The following is a 19,513-nucleotide window of genomic DNA, read 5'->3' as shown; positions in this document are numbered from 1 at the left end:
ATATAAAACCTGTCTTACTACAAGGACAAGCAAATGCCTTGCACACATTTCTCATTTCTAGTGGTCTGAGCCCCTGACCCTCCAGCAATGCATCTTAAAAAAAATTGAGCACTGATGTTAAGGCAGCTAAATATAGATTAGAATATACTTGAGGTGGCCAATTAGGTAGTGTATATTATGCTTAAAAATTCAGTGCCCGTAATCTTTCCTGCACCGGGAGCACTAGTCCTTTCTCCTTATCACGCAGAATGAATCAAATTGGCTGATAACTGATTATCTCTGATGGATGACAGGAGGAGGTCAAAATAGATCACCCACTCAGTATTTCTGGCTGAAGATGCAAGCATATGGTTTCAATTGTGCAGGGCTCTGCCTTTATTGAGAATCAGAGACATTGATGGAGCCTCCACAGCCATAACGAAGCCATTCTTGGTGATGCAAATTGAAATCTCTCACTCCAGTTAGATTCTGTACCCTTGCTTCTTCCAACTGGAGCTCAACATGGATAAGTAGCTGGTTAATCAGTTAAGACACAGTGGGACATAATGGTCAGTGTATTCCCTTGGCCAGATTTCAATCAAGGAATCATTAAGGATAGAAATCAAATCAGTGAGGAAAATGTGCCTCATTTAAATTAGCTGGAAGGTATTGTGGTATGCCACTCAGACATATGCTGGAAAATCTGTTTTCCATTTTAAATTAATGACTTATTTTTAACTCCAGAGGAGGAATGACATTAACTAATGGCACCAAATTAACAGGCACATCAAGCTGCGAGGACAAATACAAGAGGACACAGAGTGGAGTGGGCATTAGGTGGGAAGTGCAATTGAAGCAGAGATGTGCAAGAGGTGACAAAAAGAATGGTGAATGAAGTATATCCTAAACTAGAAAATTTCCTTCAGAAAAGAAAAACAGGAATCTATGGTCAGAGATACACTGGGGAGTCTACAGGTAGTGCAGGACATTAAAAAGGCAAATTGTTGTCAGCCTTTACATATGCAGACCTTGAATGTGAAAGCACCCCTATTCTCTTCTCAGTGCTCATCGATTACTACCTAGGATCAAGGAATGATGTTTAACCGAGTTCAGAAAAGTTTCTGATATTTCCATAAAGGAGACTGTTCCACAGGCTGTAGGTATACAGTAAATGGATGCTTTTGAGTGTGACAAAGTACTAGAAACAATTACCACATGGAGGAACAGTAGGAGACCATTTAGTCCCTACAGCCCTTTCCACCATTTAATGAGAACATGGCTGATCTGTGATGCATCTTCCCATACCTGCCTTTATCCCATATCCCCTTGGTTTCAAACATCTATCAATTTCTTAATTTAAAATCACCAACTGCCCTAACTTCAAGTGCTGCTTGCAGAAGAGGCTAGCAAACTTTCATCACCTTTTGCACATGTGCTTCCTAACTTCACTCCTCAAAGGCCTGACTCTCATTTTTAATATAATACACCAGTAAAAATTATGTTTTGGATTTGTAAAGTGTCAGGAGGACTTGTGACATACTCAGGCTATCATCAGCAATTAGGATTTTCATGCACATGAAGGACTGAAGCCGCGAAGTGATGGTCAGTATCCAGAAAGCATTCAAAAATTCCACTACATTTCCTTTATCAACTGCTTTATTGGCCTATTTAGGGAAAACTAAAGTCACTGTTATTGCCACATGCTTATCTAATCTCTCCATTAATTAATTCTACAATTTCACTGTTACATAATTCCAAGTAAAATCATGATTCCTTTTCTATGTCTTAATTCTATCCATAAAGTTTCTGCTGCCTTTTACGGTACACTTTGTTATCAGTAAAGTGATTTCAATCTTACTTTATTTGCCTGGATGAATGCAGCTCAGAAGGTCAACAGTATCTAGGACAAAATAGCTTGCTTAATTATCACCCCATCTGTCAAACTTTCACCACAACTCCAGCGTACACGCTCTTCAAATTCAGTGCCGTTACTTGTCTTGGCTACTGTGACAGCAGCTTACTAACTCACAGCCTCCAGCATCAATAAGGACAAGATCAGCAAACATTGGAAATACAACTACTTGCAGGTTCTGCTCAGTCACACCTCATCCTGACTCGGCAGTTCAGAATCCTAGAACTTCTACTCAACAACACTGAGGGAGTACCATCTCCAGAAGAAATGCAGCAGTGCATGGCTTCTAGGCAACCTGATCAAGGATTGTTTAAATACTCTCATTCTTCCTATGAGTCAGTGTCTCCAATCTGCACCCTAGCTCAAGGACTGAATTGGAGAGACTCGAGACCTTGGGAACGACTACAAGTATATTTGCTCTGGAAACCCTCACCATCCACAAGTCCTCTTTCATTATAGTTTAGATAAACAGCCTGATCTACAATAGCTTAGTCCATATTATTTTTTTTCAAAAAGTGAAAGATTTTTTTCAACAAACAGCCATGTTTTCAATAACCAGACAGAACTTTAAACTTTTACTGACTTAAGCTTATACAACCAGTGTTTGTGGAAACAGAAAGCAGCATCTCCTTTTCCTTCTGACCAAATTCAATACTTAAAATACATTTTGCTTAAGATCATGGGGTGACTGTACACTAGGTGAATTATGCAAAAGAATGTGCCTCCGGGATATTATTTATAATGAATGTGCAATTCTTGGAAATTTGATATTATCTTCAGTTTGCAGATTATACCAAATCAATCTGCAAGCTAATCAAAAACAGAAGGATCTGGATAGACTGTAAAGTGGTCTAAGGAGTGGCAGATATTATTTTGGAATGTATAAACTAAAATATACCAATGAACACATCAGTGCTGCAGTTTACTACAGCTCAGATAAGTCCAGTACTGTACCTTAACCAACAATCTAAGTTACTTCAACATGCTACGTCATTAGTGACCATGAAAAATTCCCTCAAGGCTGAAGGCTGGGCATCTTGTGATTTACTGTGATTTAACAAAATTTGAGAGCCTTTTAATGCAAACATCCCTCCACAGATCATCTTTGGTTGCTCCTCATTCTCTAGAAATGCTATCACCCATTTCTGGGATAACAAGGAGCCAGAATAGGAATGGGGGTGTTAGGGACTGGAGAATTCTAGGAAATGCAAGTCTTTGATTGATGAACGGAAGGCTTTAGGATTCAACACACGCCAGAGGACTGCAGTCACATGCAGGACAAATCGGCAGGGGCTCCTTCCAAGAAGGGCAAAGACAAAGCAGTTTATGATCTGGCAACTTTCAGGGATGCTATGGGGTGGCAGCCACAACTTGAAGGATTTAATTCAATTAAAAACTTTTCTTGGTGAGATTCGAAATCCTTATCTGAATTGTCAGTTTGGTGCCACACTTCAAGGAGACTGGGAAAAGTTGGGGCACCCAACATCCACCCAGAAAAGACTGCATCTGAAATTATTGCTTTAAAATTAATAGTGATAAGTGTTCCATTCCTGATTTAGTGTCAGTAAGGATTTTGAAGGACACATTAATACTAGGGTTTTGTTTAATTAGTGCAAGTTGACACAAATGTAAAAGCATTACCTGGCACTGAGAGGGTTTTGGCAGAGCAATCCTACAATGGCAAGTGAAAAAGCAATGGCCTAATGTAATCCCTCATCATCCAAACGACCAATGTTAAAGTGAGCATAACCAGTGACCGTCAACAGCAAGGCAAATCCCTGAGTGGTATCACCCACCAATTCCAGTGGGAGTTGTGTCTTCTCTACACCTGCCAGATTCAACATCAGCTGCAGGATGTGGGCTTCAATGGCAAGGCCAGCATTTAATATACTTTCTGTAATTGACCTCAGGGTGGCGGTGCATCGGGAAATGGTGCTAAAGAAGCCTTGTCATGTTGCGGTAGTGGGTCTTGCAGATGCAACCATGGTGGAGGGAATGAATATTTAGAATGGTAGATAGATGCCAAATAAATGGGCTGCATTTTCCTGAATGGTGTTGTGTTCATATGGTCTTAGAGCAGTTCTCTTTATTCCAATGCAAATGAACAGTATTCTATCAAACCCCTGACTTGCATCTTGTAGATACAGGAAAGGGTTTAGTAAGTCAGGAGGCAATGCTGAATGTAACATTTCTGACCCGCTGTTGTAGCTATAGTATTTATGTGGCTTGTACTGTTAAGTGTCTAGCCAAAGATAGCTTCTGGATAGTTGATGATTGAAAAATAGGTGATGATAATGTGGTTGAATAGAGATGCGGTGGTTAGACTCTCTGGCTGGTCACGCTGATTTGTTTGCTTGTGCGGTACAAATTGTATTTGCCAACAGATTGTGCAAATCTAAATGTTGTTCAAGTCTTGCTGGGCATGAGTTGCTTCATAGCCTGAGGAATTGAACAATGTGTTTTCATCAGCGAGGCATCCCCACTTCTCACATCATGATGAAAGAAATTGATTAAATAGCTAAAGATAGCGGGGCTTGGGAAACTGCCCTGAAGGACTCCTACTACAATGTCCTGATGCTAGATGACTTCTCTAAAAACCCAAACCGTTTCCTACTGTGCTGGAAATTTGCAGCCACGAGTTTGCACAGTAAAGATGAGCTGTTACCAGTCTATATGGACATTTTTCAGCTTTTCATTCAAGGGTTTCCTCTGAACAATATGAAATTGTGCAAATGTTTCTAAATTTGGATAGCAGTTAAGATAACATAAAGCAGCATGAATATGCAAAGCTCTGGTTAGAATTGTTCCTGAGGTGCACTGCTGTTGCATTTGACTGTTTTAAGTAGTTTTTTTTAACATGCATGGTGTTTAATACACCTCAAGTGGCTGCACGAAGAATGGCTGCTTCCTAGTTTATTGGTTTGTCCATCAGGTGAATATGTGTTTTCCCATTGGTTGGTTTGGCCACAAGTATCTAATAGGTTTCCTGATTGGACTATTGTTAGCTAAGGAGTATCTCTTATCTCAGGTATAAAAGGTGTCGTTTTTTGTTAATCATTCTCTTGCTTATCTCTCTCTCGCCTCTATCTCTCTCTTGCTTATCTCTCTCTCACCCCCTACACCACCCACACCCCCCCCCCCCAACCCCACTCATCTTTAGTTCCTTTTGTCTTGGCTCATCTCCTAGTCGTAAAGCTAGTGCCATGTGCTCTGTGACTGTTTCTTTGTTTTAAACTTTTCCAATAAAACTTTGTGAAGCACCAAGTTGTTTTCAACTCATTCCAGGACTCCTGAAAGAACCTGCGGATTCAAAAATAACCGGATCTGACACTGCCGAGAATTGAACATAGTACTTCACATGGGGCATAACCACAGATTTACATTGCTTTTTAGTATCATACTGCTTTGCTTTATTTTACTGCTATTTGCTAGTGCAATGTGTGTGTAAATTAACAATGGTATTTGCTTACAACACAATATCACTGCAAACACACTCAAAAGTATGTTGTTGACTTTCAAATACATTGTGTTGAGCTGAGAATACAGAAGACACTATATTAATGCAAGATCTTCTCTAATCCAGATTCAATGCCAGTACCATTGATCAACTCTGAATACCTATGAACTCACTATTAGATCAGGGTCCATGTTACGTGAGTGCAAAAAGAAAAGTCAATTCAAGATAATTAATGTTTGCCCATCATTTTAAGTAGCTCAATAAAGATAGGAATATTTAAATACAAGTTCTTGAGGCATAAGAATAGAACATGTTGGAAATATTCAGCAGGTTAGGCAGCAATTATGGAGAAAGAAACAATCTCACTTTGATCATTAGGACTGGGAACAGTTAGAAATGAAACAAGTTTTAAGTTGGAGAGAAGTGGCAAAAGGGCAGAGAGAATAAAAGGGAAGGAGCAGTTGAAGGTACAAGCAGTGTTGTTATTGCAAATTTCTGGCATGTGCAGTGATTTCCTTCTGGATTACTTGGGGGAGCATCTCCCTATTGCCCTACATGGAAAAGCCCTTCCAAATAATCTGAATTTACCTTGAGGGGTTGATGATGATACCCATCCAGAAAAGAGGAATTGCCTGAAAAAGAAAACAAAATTATAATTAATCTGATACAAAGGACAAATGAAACACAAATATACCAACATAGTCAGCAATGAAATGACTATCAGAAGATATTGTGAGAATTCTGAAAAGGAGTCACAATTTAGTAACAAAGACAAAAAATTCTGCAGATGCTGGAATCTGAAGCAACACACAAAAAGTACTGGAGGAACTCAGCAGGTCAGGCAGCATCCATGGAGGGAAATAAACAGTCAATGTTTCGGGCCAAGACCCTTCGTCAGGACCAGAAAGGAAGAAAGCAGAAGCCAGAATAAGAAGGTGGGAGGAGGGGGAGGAGCACACGCAGGTAGGGGATAGGTGAGTCCAGCTGAGAGGGGGAGAAGATGTAATGAGCTGAGAGGTGATAGGTAGAAGAGGCAAAGGGCTGAAGGAGGAGGAATCTGGTAGGAGAGGGCAGTGGACCATGGAATAAAGGATGGGGGAACAGAGAAGAGATGGGCAGGTCAACAAGGTGTGGAAGGGATCCATAGGAACAAGGGAAGACAAAGGAGTTGGGGGGAAAGAAAAAGGGGTGGAGTTACCAGAAGTTAGAGAAATTGACCTTGAGGCCATCAGGCTGGAGACTCCCAAGGCGGAATATGAGGTGTTGTTCCTCCAACCTGCACCTGGCCTCAATGTGGCAGTAGAGGCGGCCATGGATAGACATGTCAGTATGGGACTGTGTTGTGCAATTGAAGTGGGTGGCCACCAGGAGGTCCTGGCTGTTGCAGCGGACGGAGCGAAGGTGCTCGATGAAGCGATCACCCAATCTGCGTCGGATCTCACCGATGTACAGAAGGCTGCACCAGATGCAATAAATGACACCCTCGGACTCACCAGAAAGAATTGGCTGGGACCCTGAATGGTGGTGAGGGAGGAGGTGTAGGGACAGGTAGGGACTTGGTGCGGTTGCAGGCATAAGTGCCGGGAGGGTCATCAGTGGGGAAGGACGAGTGGACAAGGGAGTTGTGCATCCTTTATTCCATGGTCCACTGCCCTCTCCTACCGGATTCGTTCTTCTTCAGCCCTTTGCCTCTTCTACCTATCACCTCTCAGCTTATTACATCTTCTCCCCCTCCCACCTACCTTGCCCCTCTCATCTGGATTCGCCTATCACCTGAACTCACCTATCTCCTGCCTAAGTGTGCTCCTCCCCCTCCCCCCACCTTCTTATTCTGGCTTCTGCCCTCTTTCCAGTCATGAAGGGTATTGGCCCAAAACGTCGAATGTTTATTTCCCTCCATGGATGCTGCCTGACCTGCTGAGTTTCTCCAACACTTTTTGTGTATTGCTCACAATTTAGTAAGAATGCAGATTTCGTTGAAAGCCAAAAGCAGTTACAAGATTATGTAATCAGCACTAATTATAGAGCACTTAAGAACAGACTTACTGAGCTAAATGACTGTCTCAGTGAAAGCCAAGTAATGACAGTGTCTTAATTACTCCAAATTGAATAACTCATTCCATTTCAAATGACAATGTCTCCAATTCCAAGTAGTTGAGCTTGAGATACACTTCTGCCATCTTTGTGGTTTCCTGTTAAGGTCACTGCTACTTTATCAAATTAATCTGCCAAGTTCCTTTGAAAACACTTAGAAAAGTGCCGCATTTGGATGCAATAAAACAAGTGTTCTGGGAAGAAATTTACAGAATTTGGATTGACCTTTTGGTGAAAACCAAAATCCACAGATCTTGTAACTGACATCGAAAGTGTCATGGAAATGTAGTGGCCTCAAACTTGACAAGTTAAAATGGTGTTAAATCCAGCATTACTTCACTTGGAAGATTTGTAAACTTTAAAGGCAGATGTGAGCTTTGATGTATTAAACTGAACCCTTGTGCAGAGAGAACTTTGATGCTTTTCTTGGTTGTCTTCCTCACTTTCGAGAATTATGCACTTCAATGTTTGATGACAAAAGAATTCTTTTCCAAATATACACTATTCCAGAGCATTTTTGGTTTCAAATAATGAATCACATGATAATCTATTCCAGTCTTGTGGGGCTACTTTGTTTTGGTTATTTAGAGAAGCAGAATTTGTGGTCAGTGACAAACCAACAACACTTGCTACTGACCTCCAAGAAAGCTTCCACAAAGCCCTAGCAACCTCTGTGGCGAAAACATCCCATTTAATGGTGACTATAACTAGCTCTGGGATCCCTGGCATCCATGGCTATGATGTCATCAACCTGACTGAGCTGCCTATCAAAACATTAAATGCTGCAAACACTCAGCAGGGCCAGCAGCAACTGCAGAAAGAGAAACAGAGTTAATGTTTCAGGTCAACGACTGCTCATCTTTGACTGAAAAATTAACTCTGCTTCTCTTTCCATGGTTGCTGCATGATCTGCTGAGTGCTTCCAGCATTTTCCGTTTTTAGCATCTGCAATTATTTATTTTCATGAGCAGCCAATCATATTGAAGAATTCTCACAAACAAAAATAATTCTAAATAATTTATAAAATGTTAATTAAGAGTATTGAATAAAGACTGAAATATAATATTAGTGATTAAGATGGAAATTAATACTGTAGAAAGTTAAAAGAAATTTTAAAATCCCTTATATTTGAAATATCTGTGAGACATAATAATAAAACTACACAGACATGATAATAGTTGTTTTCAGACAAAGTAGTTGCTATACAGTAACTTTGGCTTAGAGTCCCATTAAAAAAAATCACTCAGATTTTCATGGTGTTTTACTGTGGGACAAGTTAGCAAATAACTTAAGTTCAGGCCAATTCAAGTGATTTTCCTCAACTGCAGTAGAGAGTTGACTTAGTGACAGCAGCTTTGGGATTTCAGCATTACATGATATGCATGGAGATCCCAAAGTTGCTTTCAATTTCTGCAAAATAACACGAGCAGTTTTATTGCCATTAGAACTTCAAAATCCAAACTAAAACCTCACCAGAATAAAGAAAAACAGGAACAGATTCAGAATGACAAACTGTTATCCAGCACTGTGGTAATAAGCCAACTTTCACACGATGATATTTTTAATTCTGTAATATTTTTCACTTATATGAACAGGTGTGGTGCTCACTGTGATAAATTCTTTGAATAACACCAGCCACTCCATCAGGTTTTGGTCAGATATGGGGGTAGATTGTTTAGCAAAACATAGGGATAAATAGAGTTTATTTTGTGTTTTGACTAGCACAGATTTCAAAATTTCAACCTTCATATCCATCTGAGATGAAAGACATGGCATGGATCTGAAAAGAATGACATGATATGGCATCTGAAAAATGGCAATTTGGACAATCCATTGCAACGTCATCTTAAATTTTGCATTGAAGTCTCTGGAGTGAGACTTGAACCTACCACCCTCCACTTCAGAGGCAAACAGCCAGAGAGAAAAAGGATAGTGGGAACCAGAATAACACTACAAATGTGTGTTCACACACACATCACCACAGGAACCCCCATCTGTTTTGCACTGATTTTTATTACTTATTATATTCTAAATATAACATGATCAATTCCCATTTTGGTTAGATGTCCCCACAGTTGAATTTCAAATAATAAACAGGAAATTGTTGGGGGTAGGGAAGAGCCAAAGCAACTAATAGGAAAATTATAAAGAAAACAAACTGGAAAGATAATTGTGACTAAGTGTTAATAATCCCATGAGCCTAATGGTGTATATCTCTTAGAGCTGTAACAAGGGCAGCAGCATTAGAGTGCGTGTTCATTGATTTTCATCCAAGTATATAAAAAAAAGCAGGTTGAGGGAACTCGGCCTTTTCTCCTTGGAGGGACGGAGGATGAGGGGGGACCTGATAGAGGTGTATAAGATGATGAGAGGTATTGATCGGGTAGATAGTCAGAGGCTTTTCCCCAGGGCTGAAATGGTGGCCACAAGAGGACATAGGTTTAAGGTGCTGGGGAGTAGATATAGAGGAGATGTCAGGAGTAAGTTTTTTTACTCAGAGAGTGGTGAGTGTGTGGAATGGGCTGCCGGCAACAGTGGAGGCGGATACAATAGGGTCTTTCAAGAGACTGTTAGATAGCTACATGGAGCAGAATAAAATAGAGGGCTATGGGTAAGCCTAGTAATTTCTAGGGTAGGGACATGTTTGGCACAGCTTTGTGGGCCGAAGGGCCTGAATTGTGCTGTAGTTTTTCTATGTTTCTATAAAAAAAGGACTGGGAGTTCAATGCTCCAGGGTACAAAAGATTTAGAAAAGAAAATGGGAAAAGGGAAAGTGGAGTAATGATATAATAAGAAAAGATATGATGGCAGTTTTAAAAAAATGTTTTGCGCCTATCAACACAATAGAAACAGATTCCACGTAGATGCCGAACGATAAATTATGCTGATGGTGGGTTTACAGGGGAGTGGGAAGACAAAATAATTTTAGGAAACTTAGCCAACAGTTTAAGAAAATGCTGAAAAAATTAACTGTCCAGAAGAAGTAGGTAAATAAAATGAAGGAATGGAATTCTTAAAATAAACAGAGTACATCTATCTAACCTTAAACAAAAAATTCCAACGAGACAGAGTTCATTACTGGATCCAGTAAGAGGAAATGAAAAGTAATAACACAAGTGGGGAAAAAAAACATGGTAATAATAACCAACATAAAACATGCTACAAGATAGTAATCCAGAAGCATAACCAAGATGGGGCAATTAATTTTTGAACGGCAGAGAACATGGGAAAATAATGCAGACACTTGCTACAAGATAGTAATCCAGAAGCATAACCAAGATGGGGCAATTAATTTTTGAACGGCAGAGAACATGGGAAAATAATGCAGACACTATCAGAAGACAGCAATGGTAAGCATTTGAACTATTGAATTGAGTCCAGGAAAAGTATATTCTGCCAAAAAAAACAAGGTCGACACCAAGTGCAAAAATAAGGGCTGACTGAAGAAAGAATACCAAAATACCAAAGAAATAGGAAAATTTTAAAAAATAGTGCAAAAAAAAAAGAACCATTAATCTAGAATACCATGGATCACAAAACAAAATAGTAAAATCTAGTCCATAAGATCTTAAGATATAGGAGCAGAATTAAGCCATTCAGCCCATCGAATCTACTCCACCATTCAATCATGGCTGATCTTTTTCTTTCAAACCCCATTTTCCTGCCTTCTCCCTGTAACTCTTAACCTCTTTACCAATCAAGAACCTGTCAATCTCTGCCTTAAATATGCCCAATGACTTGGCCTCCACAGCCCTACGAATTGTACATGCAAGCACATACAAATTAAATAAAAATAGTATATGCAAATAAAATGGGAAAGCTGGTGTGAAAATGGGATCAATAAGGGATAAATCACAAGCAGCAATGGTGGAAATATTAATTGGTGTGCTTCAGTAGTTACCAGGCTGGTAAAATCAGGATGCAATTCAAAATTATATAACCACGTTTAAAAGAAAGCTCAGGATAAAACCCTTGGACCAAACAAATGACATTTGCTCATTTTAAAACAATCTAGAGATAGCATAGGCAGTATCACACATATAATAGAACATAAAACACTACAGCACAGTACAGGCCCTTCGGCCCACAATGTTGTGCTGACATTTTATCCTGCTCTAAGGTCTATCTAACCCTTCCCTCCCACATAGCCCCCCAGTTTTCTATCCTTCATACATCTAAGAGTCTCCCAAATGTATCTGCCCCCACAACCTCTGCAGGCAGTGCGTTCCATGCACCCACCACTCTCTGTGTAAAAAAAATTACCCCTGACATCCCCCATCTCCTCTGCACCCTCTCAAAAGCTTCCACATCATTGATTAGGTGCATTTATAGAGGCCTGGCGTGTAAAGTATATATGCAGGCGTTGGACCAGTTAGCTTATCAGTGATAGGAAAAAGGTACAGTAACAGAACCACAGTTAGAGACAAATAACAATGAATAGTCAGCGTGGATTTCAAACGAGAAAGTCTGATTTGACCAACTTCTCTGCAGTTATTGAAGTAATAACCGAGCAGACAAGGATAATGCTGTTCATGTAAATTATGAAGATATCCAATAGGCCTTAAATAAGATGCCACAAGATATATTGTGGATAACGTAAGTGCATGCTGCGACAGAAGAAGAGCACAAGAATGGATAACTAGCTGACTTCAAGCCAAAAGCAAAATATCAAGGTAAACATTAACCGTTTGGAGCGTTAGATGGAGAGTCACAAAGATGGAGGCTAGGACAAATTCACAATTTACATTAATGGTTTATACTTCGGAACCAAAATTGATTTCCAAATTTGCATATGGCACAATGCTGTTGCCTCCAGATTATTGCAACCTACTCCTAGATACTCTAATTAGTTTTATTCTTTGATAATTTCAGGAACTCTAAACTTCTGATGCACCAAGTCCTATTCATAACTCCTAAGCTCAGTGATCTCCTCTGGCTCCCAATTAAGCAATCCTTCAATTTAAGTTCTCAATCTCAATTTCAAATCTAATTACAGTCTGGTTCTATCTAAATAATTTCCTCCCAGTCAAGTCAGGTTGAGTTTATTGTCATGTGCGTAAGTACGATGAGGTACAGGTAAAATGAAAAAGTTGCCTGCAGCAACATCACAGGCACATAGATTTAGACAACAACACACAGAATGTAAGTTATACATAAATTATAGAAGACAGTGAAGAAAAAGACTGTGCAAAACAAGACATTAGTGCAAAAAAAAGAGGCAAGTCCATGGTAGTGCAAGAGTTGGTCTGTAGTGTTCCATTACTGAGGTAGGGTTAAGGTTGTACAGGTCAGTTCTAGAACCTGATGGATGTAGGAAGGTAGCTGTTCCTGAACCTGGTGGTGTGGAACTTCAGGCTTCTTTACCTCTTGCCTGACAATAGCAGTGAGAAGAGGGCATGAACTGGAGATGGGGACCCTTAATGATAGATGCTGCGTTTTTGAGGAAGCGGTTCATGTAGATGTTTTCAATGGTGGGGAGGGCTATGCCTCTAATAGACTGGGCTGTGTCCACTACTCTCTGCAGCCTCGTGTTCCTGTGCATTGGAGTTGCTGTACTAGGCCACGATAAAACCAGTCAGGATACTTTCAGCAGTGAATCTGTAGAAGTTTGTTAGTGTACTTGGTGACATGCCACATCTCCTTAAGCTTCTAAGAAAGTAGAGGCACTAGCACGCCTTCCATGTGATTGTATCTATGTACTGTGCCCAGAACAAGTCATTCCAGATGCTAATGCCCAGGAATTTGAAGCTGCTAACTCCCTCCACCTCTGACCCACCAAGGAGAACTGGCACGTGGTCTCCCAACTTCCCTGTTCTGAAGTCAATGATTAGTTCATTGGTTTTGTTGATGTTAAGGGTGAGGTCATTATTGCGGCACCACTCAACCCGACGTTCTATCTCACTCCTGAACGCTGACTCATCACCACTCGTGATTCAGCCAACAACAGTAGCATCGTTGGTGAATTTATAGATGGTATTGGAGCTGTGCTCAGTCGTGAGTGTGAAGAAAGTAGAGCAGGGGCTAAGCACGCAGCCTTAAGGTGCAGCTGCATTGATGGTCAATGAGGAGGAGATGTTGTTACCGATCTGTACTAATTGAGGTCTGCCGATGAGGAAGTCAAGGATCTAATTGCAAAGGGAGGTACAGAGGCCCGGGTCTTGGAGCTTGGTGATCAGCTTGGAGGAGATGATTGTGTTGAGTGCCGAGCTGCAGTCGATGAAAAGCAGCCTGATGTATGCATTAGTGTTATCCAAATGGTCCAGAACAGATTGGAAAGCCAGTGAAATAGTACCTGATGTTGACCTTTGTGGCGATAGGCAAATTGAAGCAGATCCAGGTCATTTTTGAGGCAGGAGTTGATTCGTGCCAAAACCAACCTTTCAAATCACTTCATCACAGTGGATGTAAGTGCTCCCAGACCACAGTCATTGAAGGTCACTGTGCTCTTCTTGGGCACTGGCACTATAAATGCCCTTTTGAATCAGGTGGGAACCACACACCGAAGAAATGAGAGGCTGAAAATGCCCTTGAATACACCAGCCAATTGGTCTGCACAGATCTTTAGCACTCAGACAGGTACTTCATCTGGGCCGGATGATTTCCATTGGTTCACCCTCTTTAAGAATGCTCCTGACATCACCCTTGGAGACTGAGATTACAGGATCATCAGGACCTACGGGGACTCATGTAGGAGAGTGACTATTCTCCCTTTCAAAGACCGCGCATATAAGGCATTGAGCTCATCTAGAAATGATGCGTCGTTGCCACTTGTGCTACCCGGTTTTGCCTTGCCCAGTCCTATATGCCAACAAAATGGCTGCACTTGCCCAAATTTAATAATCATCCCCAAGTTTATTATACCATTGGCAGCTGTGCTAACAACTGCCAAGACCCTAAGCTCTTTGATAATCTCCAGATGTCTGTCTTCTGTTGAGATGGTCCTTAAAGCCTAGCTCTTAGAATAAGCCTTTGGTCAGCTGCACTGCCATCTCCTTATGTGGACGAGCATCAATTTTTGATCCTTAGCATTCCTCTTGGTACATTTTCAGAGTATAAGTTGCTGGTGCAATACACAAAGATGGACACTGGCTTGGTTATAGCAGAAAAGAGTAGGAATAACTTGGTCATTTTCAGGTTGGCAGCTTTTAAATTATGGAATGCTACAGGAGCAGTGATTCAGTTTCAATCTACATCAGTAAGTTAGATGAGGGCACGAAGTGCGATGCATCCAAATTTGCTTACAATGCAAAGCAATTTGAGAGAGCTTCGAGGATGATGCAAAGAGCCAAATTGATGTGAAAAAGCTAAATGAGTGGACAAAGTGTTTCCAGATGGAGTACAATGTGGAGAATACAACAATTTTTTGCTCTGGCAAGAATAGAAACAAAATATTTTCACTCTGATGAAAGGTCATCAACCTAAAACATTGTCTCTTTCTGTCTCCACAGACAGCGTCCGAAAAAGGTTTTCTACTTTTATCTCAGATTTTCAACAACTGCAGTATTTTGATTTTCTACTGTCTGTGAATGTCCAGCTGTCGAGTTTATTCAAAACCAAGGGTGATTGATTTCTGGATACTATGACAATCAAAGGATAAAATGGAAGGGTTGGCAAATGAAGGCACGAGAGAAAAATCAGCCACAGAAGATGCTGGAGGGATCATTTGGCCTATTCCTGCTGCTATTTATGTTCATGCGTATAGCAACAGTAATTAAGGTCCACATGCCTGCATTTAGCTACACACAGGTAGTTCTGCAACAACACAATATTTGTGTTCCTAAGAAACATCATTACAGAAAATTACATTATTAAAAACAATTGTGTCAATGGGGAAAAAAGGGGGTTAGAGGCTAGAGAGATTCAGACTTGGAATAACAAAGTCATTTTTCCTGCAGGATTTTCAAAATCTTAAGACTTTTTAATCTTGTTACTGCAAATTAAAATTACAGAAGGCTGCACGTTATATTGTTTAATAGAGCATCATTGTACAAGTATCACTGCAAGTGATTGCTTGTTAATTTCCAAAGTAACCCTTAAGTGGCCTCCTGCAGTGAAACTGGCAGCCTGTGTTCTTAAGACATTATGGTGTCTGATTACTGCTGGGAGGTTTCATGGAAGCATGTTTTTTTCCAAGACAGCATTTTTTCTGCTTGTCAATTTCTAAAGTAACTCTTAAGTGGCTCTCTTGTTCCCAATGGAACTTGCGTTACAACAAATTCCACCCATGTAATACATATAAAGTTCCCTAATTCATCAATCACATCCAAGTTATATCCAATTTGCATTATGAAAAAACGTGTTATAACAGAACTACCTGTCTGTTTTCTTTATATTTTAAGTTTCCCTGCTGGGCAACTGAGAGGGTATACAAGTGCTACTGCAGGGATTTTGGAATCTATAAGACCCTTGAAGGCAAATAAGTGAATGTTAATGGCACCCTGTAGAGGCACCTTGCTGCAAACGAGCTTCTGATTGAAATGCTGCTACCTTAGTCCAGAAGCACAAGCATTTACCAGCAGAATATGGAGGCTTGATCATAAAGAACAATGCAACAGTGCAGAAAGTGAACCATAACATTCTGCCCTTCAGCTGCACACAGCTGTTTAAAAAAAACTTATTGATCTTGGAAATGTTTAGAAATTTGAAGATTTTACTGCTGCTGTTGGCAACCATTAGAATCCAGTTCAAAAAACATATTTACTTGGAATCTTCCCAAAGTCTGGGTGTGTCAAATTGGTATAATAATATTCAAAGGCTGAATTTAACTCAGTGAGTTGCACACTGCTAAGCTTTCGTGGGTATTGGCAATGTTGCACTGAATACTGGGCGTTCAATGGTTCATCTCCAACACAGAAAATGATTGGTATTACAGACTGGGATAGGAATTAGAGCCTCAGGTGTACTGCACAAATATTTACTTTTGGTACTTCCTTTTCTAAAGCCATGGCACAGGAGAGCCCCAGAAAGCATGGTGGTGGATCATAAAACCACCTGCAGTGTGCATTCATACCTGGATGGATGCTATACCATTTTGCGAACAAACTGCAAGCTATTCCCTCCTTTCTTCCCCTTAAGGCCAAGACACACAAGGCAAGGTGCCCAAGAGGCTTCCCTGCTCCTACCACCATCTGCACCACTACCAACAAAACATTCTTGGCTTTTAGTTTGTTGAACTGTTGTTTAGGGCATTCCACTGCCCTCAATTGCACTGGCCCAACACCACTGCCGTGGTCTCTAAATAATGATCCCAGGGACTTACAGCTATTATAAACAGGTACCACCTACAAACTGCTCACTGTAGATCATACATTAATTTAATTCTGAAAATAAATAAGAGAGAAACTACTTGCACTGGCGTGAAGGTCAATAACCATAAGCAATAGATTTAAGATAACTGCAAAAAGAAGAGGAAGGAGGGATGCAGGTGCTGGAAATCTGCAACAAAACACTATGCCAGAAACACACAGTTGGTCAGGCAGCATCTGTGGAGTCTAAATTCTAACTGCTTTAGTCACACTAATTTGAATCTCTATCATTTATCACAATTATTCTAATTCTGCAACCAGTCACTGTTGGTTCAACCTCCTACAAAAGATAGCGTGTCAATTCAAAATTCTGATACCAGTTATCACACTGATTTTGTCCTGTAGAAGTTACCACCTTGACTTGGATTCCTTTTGCAGTCATGGCATTGATCCAAGCTCCTGCAGCATAGAAGCAAAATGGTAACAGCACAGGAAGAGCATTTTGATCATCAGGGCTGCAGCAGCACAGTGGAAGAGCCACTTAATTACCCCACTCAGCCATGCAATGCCCTCCTTTTCAAGTACACACTAAATTACCATTTGAAAGCTACTGTTATATCAAAGCCCATGCAAACAGTAATCATTACAGTTCACTGCACAAACAAAAAATCTGCACCTCTCCTTCCTCCTTTTGTAATTATCTTAAATCTATTTCTTCTGGTTATTGACCTTCATGCCAGTGCAAATAGCTTCTCTCTTATTTACTTATTGAGGCCATCAAAAAGTATTACAAATCACTTGTGCAATAATTTGCAGTTTTAATCACACTGTTAAAATCATACTGTGGGGAACACAGTGGAGCAGCTCGTTGAGCTGCTGCTTCACAGCTCCAGCGACCCAGGTTCAATCCTGTCCTGCAGTGCGGTCTGTGTGGAGTTTGTATTCGCCCTGTGTCCACATGGGTTTCCTCTGGGTGCTCCAGTTTCCTCCCACATCACAAAGATGTGTGGGTTGGATGGTTAATTGGCCACTGTAAATTGCCCCTGCTGTATAGGTAGGTAGTGGAAATTGGGGGAAGTTGAAGAGGATAAAATAGGATTAGTGTAAACGGGTGTCTAATGGTCAACACAGACTCAGAGGGCTGAGGGACCTGTCTGTGTACTGTACGGCTCTAATGGAAATTAATTCTTCAATGAAAAAGCACGTGATCTTTCATTTAAATGGACCAATGAAAAATGCTTACAGATGGTCTAATGGACAAATCGCAAGGGATATGCAACAGCCAAGGAGCACAGAGGAATGACCTCAGGCTGGATTTTAAAACTATTTTATTTTGATGCTTCATCCACACCTCCCAACCCGTTCAAGGTATGCAGGTCACTAATAAACAGCAAGACAAAGAACTCAGAGGCAAAGTCTTTGCATCAAGCCTGATGAGTTTCCACAATAGGTGGAGACTGGACAGACAAACGTGCATAGAGGAATAAAATTATACCTTCAGCATTTTTTATTTCAGTCCTGATTTAACTTGAACCTTATTTGTGTCTTTTTAAATAGTTACTCTTTTGAAGATGTAATCATCCTCTACTAAGAATAGAGTTTGGCAAGAATAAAACTTGTTACCACGTGTAGTGACTAAGACCATTTGTATAGATGTATTTAGGAGAAAACTGGAGAGAGAAAGGAATTGATGATCTTCGCAAATAGGCTGAAATGAACTATGTGGGTGATTGCTCATGTGGCCATATAAGTCAAATGGCCTTTACACTGTGGAGATCAATTAACAACATGTTCTGATACATGTTGCTCAGGTTCAATAGAGAGAGCTAAAAGCTGGTTGTCTGCTCCAACAAAACAGGAGCATTGCCATAGGTTATGGACTAGTGTACAAGAATTTAAACAAGTTTTGTGCAATTGCAGCACTTTTACTACCCAAAGCAGTAAAGAAATAATCTATATATTTACCTCAAATTTTACCATTTGAGGTAAAAAGCAACCTATTGCTCCATTTGCTTAGCCGACATCCTACAAGATTTAGCTTTTCAATACTAGCAACAATCCAAACTGCTCAGTGATAAACCAGTAACTGATTAGTTATGTAAGCAATGCATAGACTCATTTAGCACAAAAACAGGCTCTTCAGCCCACCATGTCCATGCCTACCATCAAATTCCATCTTAGTTGTTATCCAGTTGTTAGCTATTCAGTTGGGAAGTGATGGATCTGGTAAAGGAATTACCTTCCCAAAAACAATCTGTTAGCCTGTCTCAATAATCAGGAAAAGCCTCAATCACTGTTTCAAAGACTTTGAGGTGAACAGAGGGAAATAAGACAGCCAGTCCCAACAAAGATTGAAAGATTACAAATTCTGGGGACATTTAAGAAAGGTAGTCCACTGATGATGGTAACATTGTTATTTTATCACCTTGTAATACCAAATGAAGACAAGGAGCAACAGTGATCAACTTAATGAATTTACAGGCTTTGGAGAGAATAATTTTCGTTAGTCTATTAACCATCTACCTCATTGCTTTTTGACATGTACAATTCAGTTGATGAAATGTCACAACTTGGTGGCTGTGCTGCTCAGCACTGAGTTGTGCTTTCCACAAAAGGATAGGAGCTGAAACAAATCCACACTTAGGTACCTAGTCCATCAGTATGGGGCTTAGTTCAGTGAGCTGAGAGTGCTGGTGACCAATGACAACATTAGGTTACCCAGATTAAAGTGGCCACTGCAAAGAAGGAGCAAATTGTTGGAGAGGAAATAATCCCAAGCTTTTAAATCAGGGTATAGAGAGTAAATGTGTAGACTTAATGATAAAG

At 40.3% G+C, this 19,513-nt stretch overlaps 1 protein-coding gene across 4 annotated transcripts in view; it reads right to left on the bottom strand.

The window, feature by feature from the left end:
• Positions 1-19,513, bottom strand: part of usta (uronyl 2-sulfotransferase a) — a 64,511-nt gene that overhangs the window by 42,230 nt on the left and 2,768 nt on the right. For all 4 annotated transcript variants that reach the window (XR_007956075.1, XR_007956076.1, XM_052013027.1 and 1 more), the window contains exon 2: positions 5,937-5,980. Coding sequence is in view for 2 of the 4 variants with exons in the window: in XM_052013027.1 (XP_051868987.1) it covers positions 5,937-5,980 (44 nt within the window). In the remaining 2 variants the exon portion in view is untranslated. The remainder of the gene's footprint in view (positions 1-5,936; positions 5,981-19,513) is intronic.

The sequence above is a fragment of the Pristis pectinata genome, chromosome 3, assembly GCF_009764475.1.
Source record: "Pristis pectinata isolate sPriPec2 chromosome 3, sPriPec2.1.pri, whole genome shotgun sequence".
Taxonomy (NCBI): Eukaryota; Metazoa; Chordata; class Chondrichthyes; order Rhinopristiformes; family Pristidae; genus Pristis; species Pristis pectinata.
The sequence above is the reverse complement of the archived record's forward strand: the minus strand, read 5'-3'. Positions and strand labels throughout refer to the sequence as shown.